Source organism: Anser brachyrhynchus (assembly GCF_964034855.1).
Source record: "Anser brachyrhynchus genome assembly, chromosome: 2".
NCBI lineage: Eukaryota > Metazoa > Chordata > Aves > Anseriformes > Anatidae > Anser > Anser brachyrhynchus.
In genome coordinates this window covers 149710541-149732536 of record NC_137695.1, presented here as the reverse complement: position 1 = coordinate 149732536, position 21996 = coordinate 149710541, and the positions used below count along the sequence as shown (strand labels likewise).

Sequence of the window (21996 nt, the reverse complement as noted above, 5' to 3'; positions counted from 1 at the left end):
CTTATTCTGCCATTTCATTTTATTCCTTCTGTGATAAGATGAATACTGGCATCTTACTTAGCATGGTGCTATAGGATGAGCATGGTGGCCATAGGTGAATGGCTGTCCTGAAATGCAATACTGGAATACTTTTTTTTTTTTCCCCCTTTTCAGTCATGTATATTCTGAACTGTTGAATTCTTACTGAATTCAGTTCTTGGAAGCGGGTTTTGCAGTTATGATTCCTTTTTTCCCCCTCTGGTAAAACAAGTGAAGGGCATGTTCCTTTGCTGTGCTCTCTGAAGACTTTTTTCCTTTTTTTGCTGAGCCTTGAAAACAACTTCTGACGGATAAATTGTGAAATGGATTTTGGAGTAGGGTACCTAAAGGGTTTTTAATTGTTTTAAGGCAGTTAATTGTTTTTTTTTTGTGAGATGTGTTCACCTGGTGCCTTCATGTCTTGCAGAGTTTCAAAGCATGTTGATGTGGTGGTATTGGAAGTGATTTTGTGTTTAAAAAAAAAATCGAAACAAAAACTTGATTTGTGCTTTCATGCACAGTGGTTATTAATTCTTTTGGCATTAAATTTCTTTCTTTTTTCTTTCCTCCCTCTAATCTGCTAGCTTTAAACTAGGCCTCAGGCCTAGGGCTGTGAGGAATCGGGCCGCTCCGGCCTGCTGCGCTGGCGGCATTCACTGAAGCCATCAGTGAACTCTTCTTCACGCGCCATGGCTGGGTTTGGTGCTCCATGGGGAAAACTTTTTTCCTTGAGCCTGGTCCTGAGCAACCTGGTCTGATTTGGCCCTGTGGTGGGCACGGCTGGGGCTGGATGCTCTCTTCAGGTTGAAGATATCTGAGACATCTGTGTCCTGGCTCCTGTTTTTATTTCAACATAAATAAAGGGAGCTACACTTCAGGCACGCTTCCAGATGAGTTTTAATACTTTTTTAAACTAGAAGAAAGCTCTTAGGGTGATGGCAAGAAGACAGTCTGCTACACAGGAGCTCCCTGTGGCCAGCCTCTGAGGTGGTGCCACCATGCTGTCCTTAGCGCCCTCTCTTTTAACACTTGACTGCAGTGGTGCTGTTAAAGGAGCTGGTCCCCTTATGTGCCCTGCTTCCTGAAAGGGGTATTTAGCAGGAAACCTACACTACCCAAACAGGTTCTGTCAATGAAGTAGTGATTTCCACTTATATTCAATCCCTTGCCGACTCCCCCTAACTTGTGCTGGCTCATCTCTCCTCTTCCCCCAAAGCAGTGTCCCCCAGCCTCCCTCCTATTAAAAGCATCCCAAGGCCCTCCTTGATTTATGTTCCGAAGGAGGAGAGTTATGTCACTTCTAGTTAATGTGTGTTGAAATTCCCAGTATTTATGGATTTAAAGATTGTTTTTTTGACTTTTTTTTTTCTCCTGCCAAACACTTGTCCTCAATTCCTTCTTTTGGTAACGTTTCTAAAATCAATTATGCTCAGTGTTCTAGCTTTTTAATAGCTTTCTTAATACACTAATTAGTGTAATTATGTAGACTGTTGTGTGCTGTCGATCAGTTCTAGTTAAATCCACAAGACTAATGCTCTGAAATGTAGTTTTGTTTGACAAACCAAATAGTCTTCTGTATCGGTACCTCAGACATTTCACTTGGGCATTATCTAAACTAACTGGCTTATCATAACCACGTTTTAAAATCAGGGCAGACTATGAAGAGGTGTCATGTTTTCCTCAGAGCTAAAAGGAGTGCTTTCTGGGAGTTTGTATGCTGTTACGGATCTTTATTGTTACATCCTATGACTAGCCTTAGTGTACGCAGCACTTCAGTGGGGGTGGTTTTCATGTAATGGCTTCCCATGAGAGCAGGAAGCTGTGGAGGGCAGCACTCCAACCTCCTGTGGTTGGATTCAGGATTTGGGGATTTTGTTGTCTCGTGGCATCCAGCAGGATGGAAGAAGAGGAGGTTAGGAAAGCTGCATCACAGATGCGATGGTCTTAATTTCGGTTGCCAGCCCACTAATAAGGGAGTCTGGAGCTCTGGGGAGCAGTGACCTTGGTAAATCTCTTTGGTTCAGGGTGGCTCTGATGTTCCCAGAAGTTGTAAGAATTGCTTTTCTCTGGTCTTGGAGAAAAGCTGCTGGAATGACAGTAGTGGTGTGTGCAGACAGCTCGCTCTTTCTGCATTCTTGTAAATGCTTCTCTTACCCTGTGAGGATGGAGGGAGACCATATGCAGGCAGGTACAGGTGCTTGTGCTGGGAAAATGGTTCCAAGCCCCAGCCCATCCTTCCTGAACACAAGCTGAAAATTTTAGCGTGGCTTCTTGTGGCTGGGGGGCACCTGAGATGCCTGCAGCTGTGTAAATCTCGTTCTTGCAGGGCTCGCCTCTGGGGCCCACAGGCTGTTCCTTGGCTCTGCTTCACCCTGAGGTTCTAGGCTGTGAATCCCATTGTGTTTTCTAGGGGGAGAGGGAGAAAAAAAACATTATGTATTTCTTTAGCACCCAGGCTGTGCTTCTTTTACTTGCCTGGAGAGTACAAGTGGCCATGTCTGTGGAGCTTGGATAGTTTGTTGGGCAGGGGGAGGAAACAGCTCTTCAGCAGACTTCAAAAGTCTTTGTAGTCTTAAGACTTCAAATGATTTGAATTCTTTTGGTTGGCTATTGGTGTTTTGGCGTTACCATTTTATTTATATTTTTGAGGTTAATTTAAGTGAATATATTAGCTTTTCCTCGACAGTAGCTTTGAGTATAGCAGCTCCCTTGGATGCAGGGATACATGCTGCAACCTGCACAGCTCAGGCATGGTGAAGATGATGCCCAAATGCTTTACAGCCTGGGTTTGCAATGCTAGCTACTGTGGCTGCCCCAAGTATGCTTGGGGTAATGATGTAGGCTCCTCTTGTATTTCACCATTTTACCGGTCTCTAATGTCATAGTATTTTTTCTTTTATTCTCATACCAGATGTTAAAATATGCCTGCTGTGGGAACAGAAGTGGTAGTGTTTTTTTGCAGGCTGGAAGAAAGAAGCTTGTCTGCTGCATGCTTAGAGTACCCCTAAAAACAAATACTAAAATACAGTTCTCTTAGATGTCCTGTTTTTTTCTAATTTTAGGGTGTTTTTTCTAATTTTCTTGTTTAATCGTGTTAATAAAGATGGCTATTGGGCTGTTCTAATGTGTGCTGTTGGTTTGCATTATCAGTTATAAATACTAGCTTAATCTAGTAAAATCAATTGGAGAGATTTTGTGGCTTTTAATATCATAGGATCTTTTTAAAAAGAAAAATACAGATATGTGAAGCGTTTTTACTTCAAATTTTAAATCTATTAAATACCTACTTTTTGCCTGCTAGTAACTTGGTAAATGCTTTTTAATGTAATAAACTGAATTTGTGATGAACTAGCTAACTTTCTCATTTCATTTTGACTTCTCTAGAGAAGTTGGAGGTTGCGCCGCCATCTCCAGGACAACTGAAACATGGTAAAATAAGAACGTTTGCTGAATGTAGTTCGGTACTGTGAAGTCTTTGTGTTCGAGTTGCTTCATCTTTCTCCTACAAGCATTGGCCTGTCCTCATCCCTGTACTGTGGAGTAGTGGAAAACCAAAGCAAGCACCTAAAGTCACCGTGCCTTCTTTATTTCGTAACACCTCAGCTGGTGAGAGAATGTGTGCCATTTAGTGAAAGTAGGACAGAAAGCCCAAACAAGGGTGCACTGTTCAAAGCCAGCAGCAAGCATTGTTCATCTCAGCCAAGCTGCATTGATGACGTAGTACTTTGCAGATTTTTTTTTCCTCTTTTAGCTCAAAACTAATGATTTTCTTCAAGTCACATGTATTTTAAATAGACTCTAAAGTGGGGTAAAATTGTAAAGAAATTGGAAATAGATTTGGTGGTCTTTATAGAACCATGATTTTTCACATTCCACCTTATCTTACAAGGCAGGGCATTTTTATGGTTTCAAGCTCTGTCAGTGAGCAAGTGCATTTATTAGAGTATTCTCCTACTCTAGGTATTTATACTCATATTATTTTTTTTCCATTGATCACTGGACTTCTGTTTAATACATGGCTTCTAAAATTCTATCAATGTCAGTAAGAATAAGAGTCCCATATGTAGCTCTACAGTTTAGGTACCAAAAACTTTCAAAATATGCGTACCTTTTTGCCTTTTTTTTTTCTATTTAGCTTTTTGGGGTTTTTGTCCTGCTATTTAAAAAAAAAAAAAAAAATCACAGAATCACAAGTTCACACATTGTGTGCTTTTAGTCTTTCATCTCTTCATTTAAGAAGGTATGTATGTTCTTAAAGTCAGTACATAAGTCCAAACTTGTTATAATACCTAAGCATGAAACACCTTGTCACATTTGTTTTTTGTGATAATGGATTCATGGTGTTTTTAGAGGTAAACCCAAAAAAGAGTTCTGCTGGTTTCTTTTCACCTGACTGTGAAGTTCATGCACTCTTCTTGCTTCTCTGTTCGTATGTTTGCACCTCTGAAAGTTCGTAAAATGTGATTATTGATCCTATCTGAAATGGGGGAAAAATAATTAGCATTTTCAATGTTAGCAAAAAAATAAAAGTGAAAAGAACTTATTTTCTAAGCTGTATTTTTAGTTTAGTAGTCAGTCCTTGGTGCTGTATTTAGTTTTAGGATGCTAGCACCTTGAGACTCAGCTGGAGGCCACGCTGTGCAAATTCAATCCCAACTCCACAGGAAGCTTATAAAATAAGACCTGAGAGAGAAAATGGAATGGGACAAAAAGGAGCAGTAGCACTGTGCTTGTTAAAAATTATTTAGACCAGGGTGTTCCAAGATCCTGCAGTAGCAAATAGTTTAAAGTACGATTTACTTGGAGTTTCGGGAAGGAAGAAGAAAAAAATGCATCAAACAAAAGATGGAACCTGATTTCTTAAAATTTTGAGGAGCAGCTTCAAGCCAAACTTGTCTTCAGCATGGTGCCCAAACAAAATGCTGATACAGAAGTTTGGGCTGAATAGTGAGATAATGAGCACTGCACGACACACTAGTGAAAGCTACCATTATAAACTTGGCTGAAGGAGTTTTGATTAGAATTGGCTAGCGCTAGGCAATACTCCTAAAATAGGATTTTTTAGGAATGATTGAAGAAGATGGACCTCTTGCACTGGGATAGAGAGGGAATTGTAGAGAAAGTGAGGGCTTTAATTCAAGTGAGAGAATAATGCAAGGAGAGTTTGCAATAATGCAAGTGAGACAGTTTGGCAGCCTTCAGCGATACTGCAATATCAACTGGAAGAATTGTAAATAATATCAAAGTTTGTGCAGTGTTAAATATTTCTCTTATGCACTAGTAGATGTACGTGGCTTTCATCCAAATGTGTACAAGTATTTGAAAAGAGTAAGCCCGTTCACCTGGTTCTTCACAAGCCATTAATAAGACTTACGTAGCAAAGGGCTTAGCAAACCTGCCGGAACTAAAAACAGGGCACTAAAAGTAGTAATAGGAAGGGGGTTTTCTGTATGTTAACTTTGCTTCTCTTAAAGGTAGAAGTAAATTCACATTTCGGTTGTTTGAGTGAACTAGTAAACTCTTATAAATATTATCTTTTTGTTACTTATTTCTTTTAGTGTTCTTCCACAATGCATTGCCTTTTGTAGGGTTTGGATTTTTGGATAACGCAATTATGATTGCTGCGGTAAGTTCATTATTTGATTCCTTGATCAAGCTGATACAATTCATATTATTTATGTACTAAATGACTAAATGAGAGCTTCAGGAAGACTCCTCTCCCTCTGTATCAACTCACTAATTTCTCTGGTAACATTTTCATTAGTTTCCATGTTATGAGCAGTTGATGCAGTTCTGTATTAACTAATTATAATGCAACACTGAATAGGTCTTGAGAATTCTTTACTAATGTGTCCCTTTATTCTCAGCGATGCAAGCGCTGTTAGTGCTGATGCTGCTTTGTACTCATGTGGCATGGCATTGCTCAGTAACAACCTTTAAATATTTTCCTGTTCATTTGGAAGATGAAATGGGCTGGTGGAACAGGAAGATGAATCGAGACCAAAGATACTGTTTCTTGGGTAGTATTGTCGTTGACAATGTAGTCTTAATCATGGGATAATTCAGGTGGGAGGGGACCTCAGGAGCCACTAGGTCAATAGTCTTGCTCCTGTTGGGGACTTTCTCAAGGTTTTTAGTCAAACATCCTGCTCAAAGCAGGGTCAGCTGAAAGGTCAGACCAGTTCATGGTTGTATCTGGTGGCATCTTGAAGACCTCCAATGGCAGAGACTGCACAACCTCTCTGGGCAGCCTTTTCCAATGCCTGACTGTCCTTGTAGGGAGAAACGTTTTCCTGTCCTGCGCATCATTCTGTCTCTAAATTGGAGAGACCAAATGGACCACTTGGTGGATAAGGAGTTGGCTGGGTGGTCACACTCAGTTGCGGTCAACGGCTTGATGCCCAGCTGGAGACTGCTGATGAGTGGTGTTCCTCAGGGGTTGGTAGTGGGACCAGCGCTATTTAACATCTTTGTCAGTGACATGGACAGTGGGATCAAGGGCACCCTCAGCAAGTTTGCCGACGACACCAAGCTGAGTGGTATGATCGACATGTTGGAGGGAAGGGATGCCATCCAGAGACATGGATGGGCTCAAGAGGTAGATCTGTACGAACCTTGTGAAGCTCATTGAGGCCAAGTGCAAAGTCCTGCATCTGGGCTGGGGCAATCCCAAGCACAAATGCAGATGACAAGAGAGTAGCCGTGTGGAGAAGGACTTGGTGGTGTTGATGGGTGAAAAACTGAACGTAAGATGGCAACCCAGAAAGCCAACTGTATCCAGGCTGCATCAAAAGAAGTGTGATCAGCAGGTCAAGGAAGGTGGATTCATCAGCTCTACTTTATACAATTGAGACCCCACCTGCAGCACTGGGTCCCCCAGCACAAGAAGGACCTGTTGGAGTGAGTCCAGAGGAGGCTACAAGAATGATCAAAGGACTGGAGCACCTCTCCTACAAAGACAGACTGGGAGAGTTGGAGTTCTTCAGCCTGGAGAAGAGAAGGTTCCAGGGAGACCTCACAGCGGCCTTCCAGTACCTAAAGGGGGCCTACAGGAAAGCTGGGGAGGGACTCTGTCAGGGAGCATAGGAATAGGAGAAGGGGAAATGGTTTTCAACTTAAAGAGGGTAGGTTTAGGTTAGCTATTGGGGAGAAATTCTTGACCATGAGGGTGGTGAGGCACTGGAACAGGTTGCCCAGAGAAGCTGCGGATGCCCCATCCCTGGAGGTGTTCAAGGCTGCATGGGGCTTTGGGCAGCCTGGTCTGTCCCTGCCCATGGCAGGAGGTTGGAATTAAATGATGCTTAAGGTGTCTTCCAACTCAAAAAGTTCTGTGATTCTGTATCCAACTGGATGATCTCTTGTTCTGATTTATGCTGCTTTTCTCTCATCTTCCCTTCATGCATTGCTGTTCCATCTGCAATTCAGTGTGATTTTGTGTTTCTTCAAGTGAAGATATAAGGAGCTATGATACTACATTTTATCTGTTTGCTCACTGTTTCTGGAAGTTTGCTTTCAGAGCTGTGTATTACATTAAGAATTATGCTTGGGAAAATGGTATGCAGAGGGATTACTGTTCTGTCCATTAGGTGGCCATTATGAGATAATATAAAATATTAAAGTAATATCTGAAGTAGATCCTTGTCCTAGGAGGAGATGCATATGCTGGGAATGTAAGCGCTGTGCAGATCTAATAGAAGTAATGTCAGTTTATCCTTTGAGTTTTAACATAAACAAGTAGTGAACAATACCTTGCCAGCTGAATTAGTATCATCTGTTTTAAATCCATAGCCAGCAAATAATGAGGAAACTCTTATTTTTCAGGGAACCCAAATAGAATTGTCAATTGGAGTTATCCTAGGAATTTCAACCATGGCAGGCAAGTAATAAGGAAATGTAGTATGCATAGACTCATGTGACACATTCCTGTATTTTAGGCTGAAAATAGGCCACGGAGCTTGAAATGGCTCTCCTTCGGTCTTGCGGCAGCCTTTCATAATAAGTAAGCAAGGATGTGTTCCATTTGCAGAAATGGGATTTCAGTTCAAATAAGTTTTGAAATGCTTCTGTGTTTTTTGTTTGTTTTGTTTTAATCTAAAAGTTCAAATCCTGGGTAACTTAAAAACGGGTATTTGCATTTCTGTAATGAAAATGCTTTTAATTCCCCAGGACCTGATATTTATATATGTATTTAAAAGCTGCTGTTTGCTTGCAGCTCTATGTGCAGATCGGTGTTTGATTTTCCTTTACGGTGTTGTCCGGTGTTCTTGGTGGTTTCCCTGCCTCCATGCGACGCCGTGCAAAGGCGCATAAAGAGCCCTGTTCCAGCACTGAGCCAGCACTCGTAATCTCTGCTTGACTGCCTCAGTGCCTCTGCAATGTGAGAGAAAAAAACTGCTCACGAGCACACCAACTGCAGGTGTAGCTTTGCTTGTAGAGGAAAATTTGTAGAGCAGAACAAGTGAATCTTTTGGAAACTTGCAGCCCTCCGTTGCAATGCAAGACAGGCACAAGCAAGTTAATGTCAGTAAGACCTGCAGTGAAATCATGTATTTTAAGCCTGTAACTTTTAAGTAATACATATTAAATCCCATGTAGTATTTATTCCTAAACTGACACAAGTGTGTAGAAAGCATGCCTGCTTTTGAAATGTTTAACAAAGCTGCATATACAAGTAGCATCTCCTATTTCCAGTGCTTCTGTGCCTCTTTGGGCACTGCAAGGCCTTTTTGGCGTCCAGTGTTAGCTGGATGAAACTCAGCTGTGCGTGGTCATTGTTTACTCTGATCTGAAAAGTTGTTACACCGATTTCCAGGTCGTCATCTTGCATTTGTGAAGCTGTCCTCATACACATGGAGAAAACATGTTGTAATTCCTGCTATTGTCTGTCCAGCTGCTGTTATTCGAAGTTGTAATAAGGCCAGAAGATGAGCTCTAAATAAAAAAACAATGATTCTAGTCTTCTATGTGACATATACTGATAAGGGCGGGGTCCACAGCAGGGGGTGGTGGAGGTGCTTTTTTGTATGTGTTATTAAAATAACACTTTCCCCTTCTCTTCCCTGTTTCCATTTCCAGCTGCTGCTCTGGGAAACCTTGTTTCAGATTTAGCTGGACTGGGGTATGTCCAAATTTGTTTTAAGAATTTATTTTTTGCTCCTTTGAAACCACTGTTGGTGCTAGTGAACTAAAACACAAATGCTCAACTTATTTTTTCTCAGCTCTTGAATTATCCTTCAGTAAACCGTATGACTAGTAGTGTATTCTGTCCTTGAGGAGAAGTGGAGATAATTGGTTGTTATTGTTGAGCTTAAAACTGCAGCGCCATAGTTTTGAAACAGAGAATAACTATTTTGCTGTTTAAAATATTACATATTTAAGCGGTAAAATTGGAATTGGTATTTAACAAGATTCAATGTGTTTTGTAGGTACTGCTTGCTTATAAGGAAGTATTCGAATTTTTTGTCACAAAATGAGTGTATTGAAATTATGTGAGCCATGTACATTAATGAGACACTGCGTAGAACATAACCTGAAGGCTTGGCTCTAAAGTCACTGAGCTGAAGCTCAAGATATGTTAAATGTCTTTGAACAAAAGTGAGAACATTCACATAAAAGAAACTCAATTTAGCTATTTCTATTCCAACACCTTTTCAAGAAAAGCACGTAACGGTGAATACAGCTTTCCCCAGGCTCTGGAAGCTTGGAAGGCATATTGCAGGAGGGTTCATCTTATTCTTGTATCGTGCAGTCCTGGGTGCTTCTGCAGTTCCTGTAAGCACTTTGTCTCAGTCATTGTCAGATCAAGTGATGAACTATGGGGCCTTCCCTCTGACCCTCTATGGCTACTGCTGCGAGCAATTTGGAAAAATGTTTTTTGGGGGGGAAATTGTATGTTGTTGTGTTATAGACTATGCCTCATCAGGTACTGGTATGCCTAGATCTGAACACATTTCCTTCTCAGATGTAAAGTTATATCTGTGGAAAGAAGGAAATAGCTACACATCTAGGTGTACCTATCTCTTGCAATTAAGTCAGTATTGATGTTTGAGCTATTATTTCAGATATAGACAGATAAATCTGACTTCTTTTTAAAGGCAATTTCTGAGTAGTTTCTAAAAATAAAACCTGTCCATTGTCTTTTTCCTCTATTATTCCTTTTTTTTCCCCTGCAAATAAGAAAGCTGATTACTGAATATTGTGAAACGCTTTCTCTGATAAATTTTACTTATAAGCTGTTGTAAAATACAGTAACATTAAGGTCAGTCATGTCTTGCCACAAAGTTCTTCTGGAAGGATTGCATGTTAAATCAGAGAAAATTAGTTGATTTACATTGCAAAAGTGACTTCTATGACTGTTAGAATTCTGAATGCTTTTCCATGTTTACCTTTCGATGGCTTTATCAGTATGCTGAAGGAAAAGCTATTCCTTGCAAGTTCAGTGCTTGAAATAGTTCAAAATCCTCACTAGAAGACACCTTTCAGATCCAAGACAATTTGTTTTTGTTTTCTTTCAGTCTTGCAGGTTATGTAGAAGCTTTAGCATCACGACTGGGTCTGTCAATCCCTGATCTGACACCAAAACAAGCCGATATGTGGCAAACGCGTCTTAGTGCACACTTGGTAAGTATCCTGCAGGCAGTGTTTGGGGGGAGCCTTTCTATTTGGACTAATAGGTGATAGATCACAGAATCATTAAAGTTGGAAGAGCCCTCCAAGATCATCTGGTCCAACCATCTCCCTACCACCAACGTCACCCACTAACCCATGTCCCTAAGCACCACGTCCAGCCTTTCCTTGAACACCCCCAGGGACGGTGACTCCACCACCTCCCTGGGCAACCCGTCCCAATGCCTGACTGCTCTTTCTGAGAAGAAATGTCTCCTCATTTCCAACCTGAACCTCCCCTGGCACAACTTGAGGCCATTCCCTCTGGTCCTATCACTGGTTACCTGTGAGAAGAGGCCGACCCCCAGCTCCCCACAGCTTCCTTTCAGGCAGTTGCAGAGAGCAATGAGGTCTCCCCGAGCCTCTTCTTCTCCAGACTGAACACCCACAGTTCCCTCAGCCGCTCCTCATAGGCATTTTGCCACTTTCTTTTAAATATTTAATAACCACCAATGTTCCGAACACTTCCTAGAAAGTTTGGTTCTAAGCCCTTGTCAGGGAGCATCAGGAGACTGGATTGTTTCAGCTTTGGGTGTTCTTTTGTATGCGACAAGCCAGGAGTAACTGGTAGCATGGATAATCTCTGCAGTGACTTCATGTATGCTGTGCAGATACCTTGTTTGGACTCTGGCTACTGTGCTAAGATAGTTTATTTGAAAGTTATGGCCCATAACATTACCCTTAGTTTTACTCCTTATACATTCCTTGTCAATCACTTTTTAGTTGTGTACCTCTACTGTATGTATTAGTTTCTAGTAGTCCGTAATTAATTTAGTTATGAAATTAACTTTTATCAGAGTAAACCTTAGCTTTTGAATACTATTCACTGCCTGGGCTTACACTGCTTCTACAGTTACGGGACACTCACTTTTCAGGTGCATTTTCAGGGTGTTTACTTCATGAACATCCAAACATTTGAAGTAGTCCCACCTCAGTGATGACAGCATTAGTTCATTTTGATTGAAGAAATGGATTGTAAGAAACTGAGTGAAGAAACAGATAATTCTTTCATCTTGGCAGATTGAAGGGATGAGAAATAACACTTTCTCAAAAGTTAGGGAAAAAATCTGCTTTTAGCAGTGATAGATCAAAGCATCAAGCAAGGGAAGAAATGAAACATTGTCAGTGGGCTGCCCTCTAGTCTGTCCAATGTACGAGGTTTCTCAGGGGAAGCTGATGAGTCTGTGGGACAAGTCTGTCATGCCATGGCAGTTAATTCACAGCACTTTTCTGTGAAAAGACTTCTGAGTGTCTTATTCTATATGGTAGCATTTTTTCCTTTCTTTTGATTATTTACCTGCTGTGAGAGGTTTCTCGATGCTATTCATTTACTGCTGGTGATACGCCTTTGGATGTTGCCTGTCTTATTTCTTTCCTTTCCTGTTGACTTTTACATCTAGGTCAATTTGGGAAATCTTTTCAAATCTGTTTATTTTTTGTCTTCACCTCGTGCCTTTGCAAACTGTTAATGTTAGCAGGGAATTCCTCACTCCTGACCTTAGTGATAATTCATATTACCAGATTCAAGCAGATGCTTTTTTACAGTTACACCTTAACTGTTTGTCCTTCCCTGTCTTCCTGGCCATCATACTAGTCCTCTGAATCTTGGTCTCCTTCCTTGTTTACCATGTGTGCATCTCTTCATGAGTCATTCCTCTCTTTTATTCAGAATTGTCTCATCACAGCACAGGATTTCTAACCTTGTTGCTTACACATACCTGTCTCTCTCATAGACTGTTTCTAGTCTGCATGCTAAGGAAAATATGGCTCCCAACCAAAAGCTGGAACAAATTGTCTGTTTTCCTGGTTGTGTTGGTGCTACACACAAGTAACAACTGATCAGTGAGAAACTTAATTTTTTTCCCCCTTTCTCTAGGGTAAAGCTATTGGAGTGACCATTGGCTGCATTTTAGGAATGTTTCCTTTGTTGTTCTTTGGCGATGAGGAAGAAAAACTGGAAGAAAAAAATTAACCTTTTTACAAGACATATACAAATGTAAACTAATGTACCTCAATTATTCAATTATGCTGTCAATATTTAGGAATTAACAGACAGTAAAAATGTATAGACTTGGGAACAAAACCTTCAGCATGTCATTTTATGGAAACACTAATTTATTGTGGCTTTGTCGTGTTCAGTACTTCTTTTTATAAGATACCATTTAGCTTTTTATTTAATGTAAATTTTTGAAGTGTTTTCACTTACAGCAAATGGTGTTTACCACTTCCCCTTTTTGACCTTACTCTTGAATGGATTATTACTCTAATAATCCACCATGGATGACATTATCACTCTTGAGTTGCATACTGGTTGCTTAACAGTTGTAATTGCATGACAAAAATTTCATTGCTGTTCATCAGGTCCTTCAATGCAGATTATTAAGATCAGTGATGAGTGATTTGAAATCCCTCGCTTTGCAAGACAATTGGTTGCCCCCTCACCAGCTATCGTTTTGCACTGCCTCTAGATGAGATATTTCAGTGATCTATGTCAGTCCAGTTTGCGTTTCTTTACAATTCCATTTCTCTGAATTGTCTCCTGAGATGATCATTTTAATGCCTTGACAAGGTAAGTGTTTCTCACATAGTATCCTTACCAAGTGCATTTTAGAGGTGGATTAACACCCTTCTGTACCTCCATATTCATGTCTTTTTTTCTCCTTTGTAAGCAATATTTTGAGAATTCAGTTGAGATCTCCTTAAACTTATCTTCCTGAGCTTTCAGTGTGGTATTAAAGAATTCACACTTCCTATTTCAAAACCACAACTTTTTTTTTATTCTGTTTAAAATAAAGTGTGAATAGCTAATGGGGTAGATGAGGCTGGGGAGCCCTTCAAGGTATGAATGAGTACTGGCACTGCAAGTTTGTGATGGGTGGCTCAACTGAAACAATAATAATAATAACATGTACTGTTAGTCTGGATTAGAGGACCTGATTTGCAGATTATAACTTTGTATTTAAGATTAAACCTTTGCTTTTTTTTTGCTGTGAGACAGTTCTTTAAAAAAGAAAAAGAGACTTGAGGCCTTCTTCCTTTTCTGCCTTTTATTTTTGCAGTCTTATCTGGTGTATTATAGATCTGACAGTGCAGTCACATGTAACTGTGCTTTTTTATATGGTCATGAATAAATAAATTATGATTACAACTATCAAATACTCATATTTCGGGATCCAACTTGACAGGAACATAATGAATGCTAAACTGATAACTGTTGATTGCAAAGGAGGGGTTTTCTTATCTGTTTGAATACCATTTGGAAAAGACACTAAAAAGAAGCACAGCCAGGGTACTTTGAAAGCTTTGTCACTGGAATTGTTAGCACTTCTGAAACCTAGAAATAAATGGTTTAAAAGAAAAATTAAATCCCATGATTTTTATTTGCTATGGAAAGTCTTACTGTAACATACATATGTTTTATGGAACTCATTGCTTACCTCTTGGCTGTAAATCAGTTTCCATTTTTTTAGAAGCCCCTTAAACAGCAGTACTGAAACTTTGATACCAACCTTTAATGAAAGTGACAGTGTTTTATATCCGTTTGTGAAAAGCAGACTGAAAATTTGGAGTGAGTAGATCTAGTAGCATATACTGTCCTTTATATATTAAACCATGAGAATCCTAACCGAACTGTAAAATTGAAAGAAATCTTAGCTAGGCATGAACAGAACATGGTTTTGCTTCCATTTTCAAGGTGGGAAGCTTTTCTTAAAAAAAGGCAAGAAAGCTCCTGCTAGAAAAATAATACATTTCTCCAGTAGATTGTTGCTGGTTTACTGTATGTCAGTAATCAGTGGGGTTTTTTGTTGGTGGTTTGTTTTTGTTTTGTTTTGGTCTTGCCTTAAACTCTGACTTTTCTTCCTCTGCGCTTCTGTTTCTGGTACGTTTCTAGACAAAACTATGTATTTCCTACTTTTTTCATTGAAGTACACATTAAAACAATTTTGCATAGTTTTTTTGTATTTTTTTCAATAATTCCAGCACTGTTCCCCATTGCAATAATTCATTGGAATCTTTCAGCAGTGGCCAAACCTCTGTTCTTTGCAATGATGCAAACTGGAGCACTTTTCTCATGACTTTTTGGAACTCATAGGAATAATCAGAAGGCTGTGTCAGCTGTTGTAATAGCAATCTTTTTGTAATGACAATAGGAAAGACCATGTACTATTGTTAAATAGCTTGTGCATGTAAATTGATTATATTTTGTTGCTGTATGTCAAACTACTGTACTGTAACCAGTGCTTTTAACAAAAATTAATGAACTAGGGTATCTTCAGAGAAATTCATCATGTCTTCTTAATATCTCTTTAGCTGACCACAAAAATGTGGAGGGCAAGCGACACATGGTAAGAAATCTTGGGTTTTTCAGGCAGTTATCTGATGTTTTAATCAAGAAGGTGACGGTTTGGGTATTTGATAAATGTGAAGAAATAACTCTTCGTTTGAGAAGACCAGTGGCTCTGCTGGAGGCTGGGAGAAAGTGCTTGATGGGGCCAAGGTGCCACCCAGAATACAGTAAGGGTAGTTTGCTTTGCCTGTGGGATCTGCTTTTTTGTGGATTGCTTCATGTGGAGTGGAAGATTTGTGCCTGATCCATACAGTGTCCCTTGACAAGAAGGGTGTGTTTTTTTTTTTCTGGTGTATGTGGTTGAAAGTGGTCCCTGATGCTCTGATCACAGTCTTGAAAATATGTAATTGAAAAGACAGAGCACTATTAAAATTGTCCTCTTTGTTTTCTGTGGTTGTCTTCTCCCTCCTCAATAAAAGGAAAAACCAACGCTACCAGGCTTATTGAGCGGCTTCAGTATTACTCCATTTTTTATTCCATCAAGTTTGTCCCATGTTAACAGGAATTTTTCTTAAGAGCTGGTAGACCTGAAATGGTGTTTATTTTAAAATGCTGTTTTTTACTGTAGCTTAAAACGTAAATGTATTTTTGACTGTATGTTATCCCTAGGGACAAAGAACATGCATCTGGTAATGTGGTTACCCAAATCTACTCGCTGATATTTTCTCATTCATGTACTTTTACATAAATTATTTGAATTCAGAAAACGTATTTTGTATTGTCTTTAAATTGTCAAAATTTCTGTAAAGTTTTGTACTACAGCAAAGCTGTTCTGTGTTTGCTTATTCACTAGACCAGTTGCTGGAGGGGCAATGTTAATAATATCCTGTGGGTATTTGGTCTCGGTTAACAAAACAGGAATTTATTATTTCAGTTACAAATGAGAGTTGCTTTGTCACTTACAGAGGGGACGACCACCGTGGAGTAGTTCAATCTGTCTCTTCGTGTTCGGAAGAGAAGAATTTAAGCGATTAAAATGTTTGCATGGCAAACTAGCAGTGTTTGTGGTTAATAGTAGTCAAAAGTCCACTTGCACGTGAATTTCTGTAATAACTGGGTTTTGTATGCGAACGAAGCCTCTTTGAACTCTCCTGAACTTTGGAACTCTTCGCTGCTTGGTCGGTCCTTTTGGTGGGTGTCTGCGCATGAACAAGTGCTGTGAGTAAAAACACGTCGGTGTTGGAATGATGGGTTCAGCGCATTTCGACAACTAGTATGGGTTGGCTCTTGTTTTATACCCTATTCTCATTGCATCGTACAGTAAGAATCTTCATAAGGGTTGTTTAGTGTCTGTCACATGTCTAGCCAAAATACTTCTGATGTGTTTTTTTTTCATGGTCTAGTGATAAGCTGACAACGGCTGTTTTTAAGCTGCAGGCTGTTTCTGATACTACAAAGCACTGAGGAATTATCATCCTGCTCTGAGAGTCTCATGGCTCAGGAATATTTTAACCTAAAATATTAAGAGAATAGCCAGAGCTAATCTAGGTTGCAGTTAATACTCCCGTAACACAAATTCAAACTCCTGTTCGAAAATCTGTCTTTAATGCTTGTCGAGGCTCTCAACCCATGTCTCCATGTTCAGGACCCTTGTCATCTGAAGTGTTGCTTCAAAATAGTACTGGGGGGAGTGGGGAGGGGGGAGGGTTTAGGGTAAGCTTAAACTTAAAAGCAGAGATAAAAACAGAAGGATTTGTTTTCTTTTGGAAGACAACCGACCCTGTTTAAAACAAACCCCACCTTCTCAACTTCCTCCCCCCAAGTGGGTGCTGTCACAAGGATCTGAGCAGGGCTGGCATTGCACCTAAGGTGTGTAATTTGGAATACTTACCTGGGGTAGAAGCAGGGATTGTGGGGTGCTGATGTAGGGTGTCTCCCGTGAGTAGATGATGCCAAGGTAGGTTGCTTGCAATGAAGAGAAGTGGCAGGGAACATTTATGGCTTAAGTCTTCACCTTAATAGTCACTAGGTTTCTAAGCAACTGGCTTAAATAATGCTGCGACTATGAATACTGCTCCACAGTCTCATGAGTTGCTCCTTCTGTCTGTGGACGCAGTGGTCAATAAAAGTCTCCTGCAGTGACGTGATGTTCCTGTGTACGTGACTTGTACCAAGTCGTACGTGCGTAGGTAATGCCTAAGATGCTGACAAGTGCGACACTGCCAGCTGATTCCCCTGTCTGGGGTATCTTTATGCAGTAAAATGCTTTACAGTAAAAGAAGTAGGTGCAGTGGACTAAAGGTTTGGCCCAGCTGCAGTTTGTAAACCTTTGTTCCTGAGCTGTCTAGGTGGTGTGAAGATGAGTCCCAAGGGGAGTCCCAAGGACCTTCATGATGACATTGCTGTCCATACCCTGCTTATTTCTGTGTCACTGAGCGTGGTAGTTGGTAACACTGCTTAATGATTACTGATGTAAAGGTTCTAGTTGTTTGGTGTCAACTTCAGTAAATGGCCAGAACAGAGCTTTTTTTTTTTTTTTTTTAAATACGTCATCTTGGTTTCCTGAAACCTTCCAGTGGCAAATTTGGGGGTGGGATGAGTAACAAATGCTATTGTATTTCCATATTATTGCTATTATCAAAAAGCTGTACTGATACAGGAAAAAAAAAAAAATGAGGTTGCTTTCTATCTGGCCTTTTCCCTGCAATAATCATGAAGAATTTGGAAGATGAAATAAGTGTTTCAGTATGATAAATGTGTTTGTATTCTCGTACGGAATGAACATGTTGAAAGTCCTGACCTTTACTGTTGTTGCAGAACAAGATTATAGTCTACCCCTTTGTAAGTTACAAGAATAAAAGCATTCCTTATTTGACTGTTCTGGGCAAATCCTGAAATAATTCTGGCATCTGGAAAATGTAGTGTCCCCCTTTTCTACCCTCACCCTGATTTTTCTCCTAAGTATCACATAGAATGTAGTCCTGTGGATAACTTGTCCAAACATAGAGGCAGCTTTTAACTCATGTTGGACTCTTAATGTCTGTTCAGCAATAACTCCTTTTTGTAGACTGTCTTCCCTGGATGAATCTGGCTGTAGTGGTAGACCTCTCCAGATGGAGTCTGGTACTGCTCACTGACTCTGATTCCATCAAGAATAAAAAAAATATGTAAATTGTCTTGTGTTGCTTTGGTCTAAAATGACGTGTCCGTATTTGTATTCGAACTACTCTTCGCTACTACAGCATGTGTCTTCAGTGATGTTCTGCCCATTCAGGAATGGATGGGGATGAGACTACTGAGTTTCTAATACTAGCAGGAGTTTTTGCTTGCAGAAGTTTCTGAATTGTCATATTTGTCAATAATTTATTAGCCTGGGATGATTCTGAATTTTTACTGTGGCAGAGCTCCTGGAATGGAGAAGGGCTTCCAAAAAAATGTAAGTATCAGTGATGGCTCAGCTACTATGGGCTTTAATTAATATTAGGCTTTTAGCTACTTTGAGAGAGAAGTTCACGTGCTATTAGGTGGCATCTTTCCTTGATACTAAGTGCACGGCATTTTCTCCATAACTCTTTTCTCTCATATGGTAAGATATCTCTATCAGTAACGTTTTAGAAGTCTGCCCTTTCTGGCCAAAATGAATGTCTGTGTATTAAGAGAAACCTGTGCACGTGTGGCTGCAATAACATCTTACAGTCGGCGCAGCTCAGCATCCCTGAGCTCATGGCTAGATACACATAGACTTCTCCTTGTGCTCTCCCAGTCTTGTGGAGTTAAAGTCCTCGAGATGATTCAGCAGCTGTAGCTGCATTGAAAGATTAGGAATATCTTTTCTGACCTTGTCCTTGAAGTCAAGTGGAATTTTGTAACTGAAAGTTGTATTTACCTTCTAGTTGTTAGTGTACGTATGAGGAGAATCAATAGGCAAATATTATCAGAAAGAAATTTAATGACAAGTGCACAGATCTTGAGCTGCCTGATAATTATTTTCTACAAGTGAAACCTAAATCAACCAGCTAGAGCCTATTTCCAATGCCAACTATTGAAAGATGCATGAAGAACAGAAATTGCTGTTGTGTCTCTTCTTGCTGTGCTGCAACAGTCATATCTCCAGCATTTTCCCCCTCCCAAATTCTTGATGTTTTGTGTCTTAGAGTGGTTGGTAATGGTGCTTAAAATGAATGGGATTCCTCGATGCAAACCTGGAGACTGTTCATCTGGAAACTTGGTCTGCCTTTTGTCAACAGCACTGCCTACAGTCTCAAGAACGTTCTCAAGATCTGCTCGTGTTCCAGCCCTGAAATGGCTCTACCTGAAGATTTAACTTTAAATTTAAAGTGAATTTAAAGCTGGTTAGTCTTAGGTGAATGTCTGTCCTTAAGAAGTGAAAAAGCTGTTCATGTTCAAAGGGAGGTTTTAAAATAAAAGATTTATTACTAATTTCTCTGAAGGTGTGTGTGGCATCTTCATCTCTCTTCATCCCAGGAAGCAAAGGAACAACACTACATAGTTTCATGTTTGAGGAGAAAGGCAGATAGACTGAGCATCTTCCATAACTGTCAGTTGGGTTGAAGGCATTTCAGAGTTCCCTGTTTCAGGCTCCTTTACCTGGGACTTTGTGACTCTAAAGACAGTTACTGCTGCAGGAGAGGCTGGGATCATTACTGTGGGTGTGTGCAGAGACATAAGTTACTGTGAAATATACCTGTTTGAAATTATTTGGGATTTTAAACCTGATGCGTCTTCTTTCCATTCTGTTTTCTTGATGCTGTGCTTATCGGTGTGTCTCATTTACATCTCTGATTATGAAAACAGCCTTATGTTTTTGCCTAGAGGATGTAAGCCCTTCTAAAACATTATTGTAAAATAATGGGATAAAGAGATTCTTTTCCAGGGGGCTGTGAAGCGTGTTGAATGGGACCACCCAGTGTATGCTAAGAGTAAGATTTGCTGCAGTAGAGCTACAGCTGCTGCTCCCTGTGGGAAGACGCTGCCACTGAGCAGAGCGGTGGTGCAGTAACGTGGAGTGTGATCTTGTCTCCTCACAGCGTTGCTGCTTGGGTTTGGCAGTGTGATGTGTTTGCACAGTGGTGCTACCCCCTCTTTTCGCTGACGATGGCTCATCTGCTACATCCTCGTAGGGACGAAGGGCAAGTGGAGGAGAATGGGACTCTGTCAGGTCATTTTCCCTATGTGGGATCATGTAGAGGATCTATTAAAAAGGAAAAACATCAGTTTACATGCGTGCTACTTCCCTGCTGTTACCTGTGCCTCGGAGAGCTTTTAACCTGCTGGGAGAATGGAAGAAAGAGCTGATGAAGCTTCCCTCCCCTAGTGCGGCTTTTCTGTACGTCTCAGCTATTGAGCTGCCACTAATCCATGCACAGAGGTAACACTCAAAGGAGAAATGATAGTAAATGAAATGAAATGCTCCCTTTTGGGCACAGGAGGCCTTGCATAGGAAGAGGAGAATGATTACAGGTGGTTTATCTTCGCAGCACAGCTGCCTAGTTATCAAAGGCCACATCAAAAACTGGTTAGATCTCAGAAAGGAAAACGGCACATTTTTGTGAAGTTCCAGCATAGGCTTTGATGCAGCTCTGCAAGTGCCTTCGTCTCTGCCTCCTGCCTGGTTTCCCCTGAGCAGTTGTCTGCCCCACTTCTTGGAGCAGCACCACAGGGTGTTGTTCTCCTTCCACCCGTTTTTCTGCATGAGAGCACCAAAATGTCTCAGGTATTGCAGGACTGGGAGAGGCTGTGACTGGAGCTCTTGCTTGGGGGTTAATGTAATAAGTGGTGATGCTGTTAACGAGAGGCAATTAAATCCTGACTTGTGGTCCTCTCCATTTGCCTTGTAAAGGCAGCCAGAAAGTGGGATAGGAAATCTCTGGGGGAAGGAGTTATTTTGTTGGATCCCATTTGTTTATGCCAAGGGTTGTTATACTGGCAGGCAGAGGAGCAGGGCAATTGCCCCCTTACGTATTAAAAAGAGAAGCCTCTGGACCAAAAATACTATGCTCATTTTAATCCCTACTATATTCCAGTATTCTCTAAGCCATGGTGACTATTTGGAGTGTGGTGTAGTTTCAGGATCAACTTTTTCCCAAAGTTTGTAAAAGTTGATTGATCTCCCTGGCCTGCACGCACTGCTTTTGATCACTGAAGTTGTTAATTGTGAGTTAGATTGTACATGAAGTTGGGTTTGTTTCAAAGTGAAATAACCAGCTCACTGCATGAAAACTTTAATTGCAATTGGAGTGGCTCGGTATCAAGGGGAATGACAGGGAGACGAATGACTTCTTTTGAAACTTTCCAGCAGGGAAGAGCTCCTCCGTTCTGGCAGATTGTGTTCTGTGACACTCTACGCGGGCAGCAAATTACGAGGTTTTGTTTTCATTTCAGCTGCCGTGACAGGTGACGCAAGCACAACGTGTCGCACAACAGCGGGGCTCTCCATTGCAGATGACTTTGCCTGAAAAATGCAACATGTTGAAGTATTTCCTTGGTCTGTGTGAGCTGTGGCTGACAAGGGTCTTAGGAGCATATTTGTAACTCAGATGTTAAATGCTGGCAGCTTGATGCTGCTGGAAGTTGGGATAAGGCAGGCCAAGGAAAGGCCAGCGGTGTGAGCTTGCAAGTAGCAAACAGAGTTACTGGTAAAATCATTAAAAATCGTGGCCTCTGGAAAAATGCCGATTTGTGTGAGTATTCTGCAAGCTGCCCCCTCTCAGTGCTGGGTTCAGTGTGGGGCACCACGTTTAGTGAACCATGGAAGAATAGAATTGGAAAGGAAGTGAAATCAGAGAGGAAGTGAACTTTTCCTTCAAGAGTTTAGAGAAATACAACTTATTAATTTCATTAAAATAGCTGAAAAATGTGACAGCAGCACTAATTCCCTCTAAACCAGTATCTTCCATTCTGGCAGTCCTACTGATCATTACAAAACTAGAAGATTCCTGAGCCCCGTCTGATGAAAACCACTTTGGTGTAGGTCCTGTGCTGACATGACTCTGATTTAAACTGAG

At 40.7% G+C, this 21996-nt stretch overlaps 1 protein-coding gene across 2 annotated transcripts in view; it reads left to right on the top strand.

Annotated features, from left to right (window-relative positions):
• The window catches only part of TMEM65 (transmembrane protein 65), a 33685-nt gene extending 18229 nt beyond the window's left edge, over positions 1-15456 (top strand). For both annotated transcript variants that reach the window (XM_080581296.1, XM_080581297.1), the window contains 6 exons: positions 3403-3447; positions 5577-5644; positions 7840-7894; positions 9094-9136; positions 10533-10638; positions 12560-15456. In XM_080581296.1, the coding sequence (XP_080437422.1) occupies positions 3403-3447; positions 5577-5644; positions 7840-7894; positions 9094-9136; positions 10533-10638; positions 12560-12655 (413 nt within the window). In that variant the 3' untranslated portion in view covers positions 12656-15456. The remainder of the gene's footprint in view (positions 1-3402; positions 3448-5576; positions 5645-7839; positions 7895-9093; positions 9137-10532; positions 10639-12559) is intronic.
• Positions 15457-21996: the final 6540 nt, after the last annotated feature.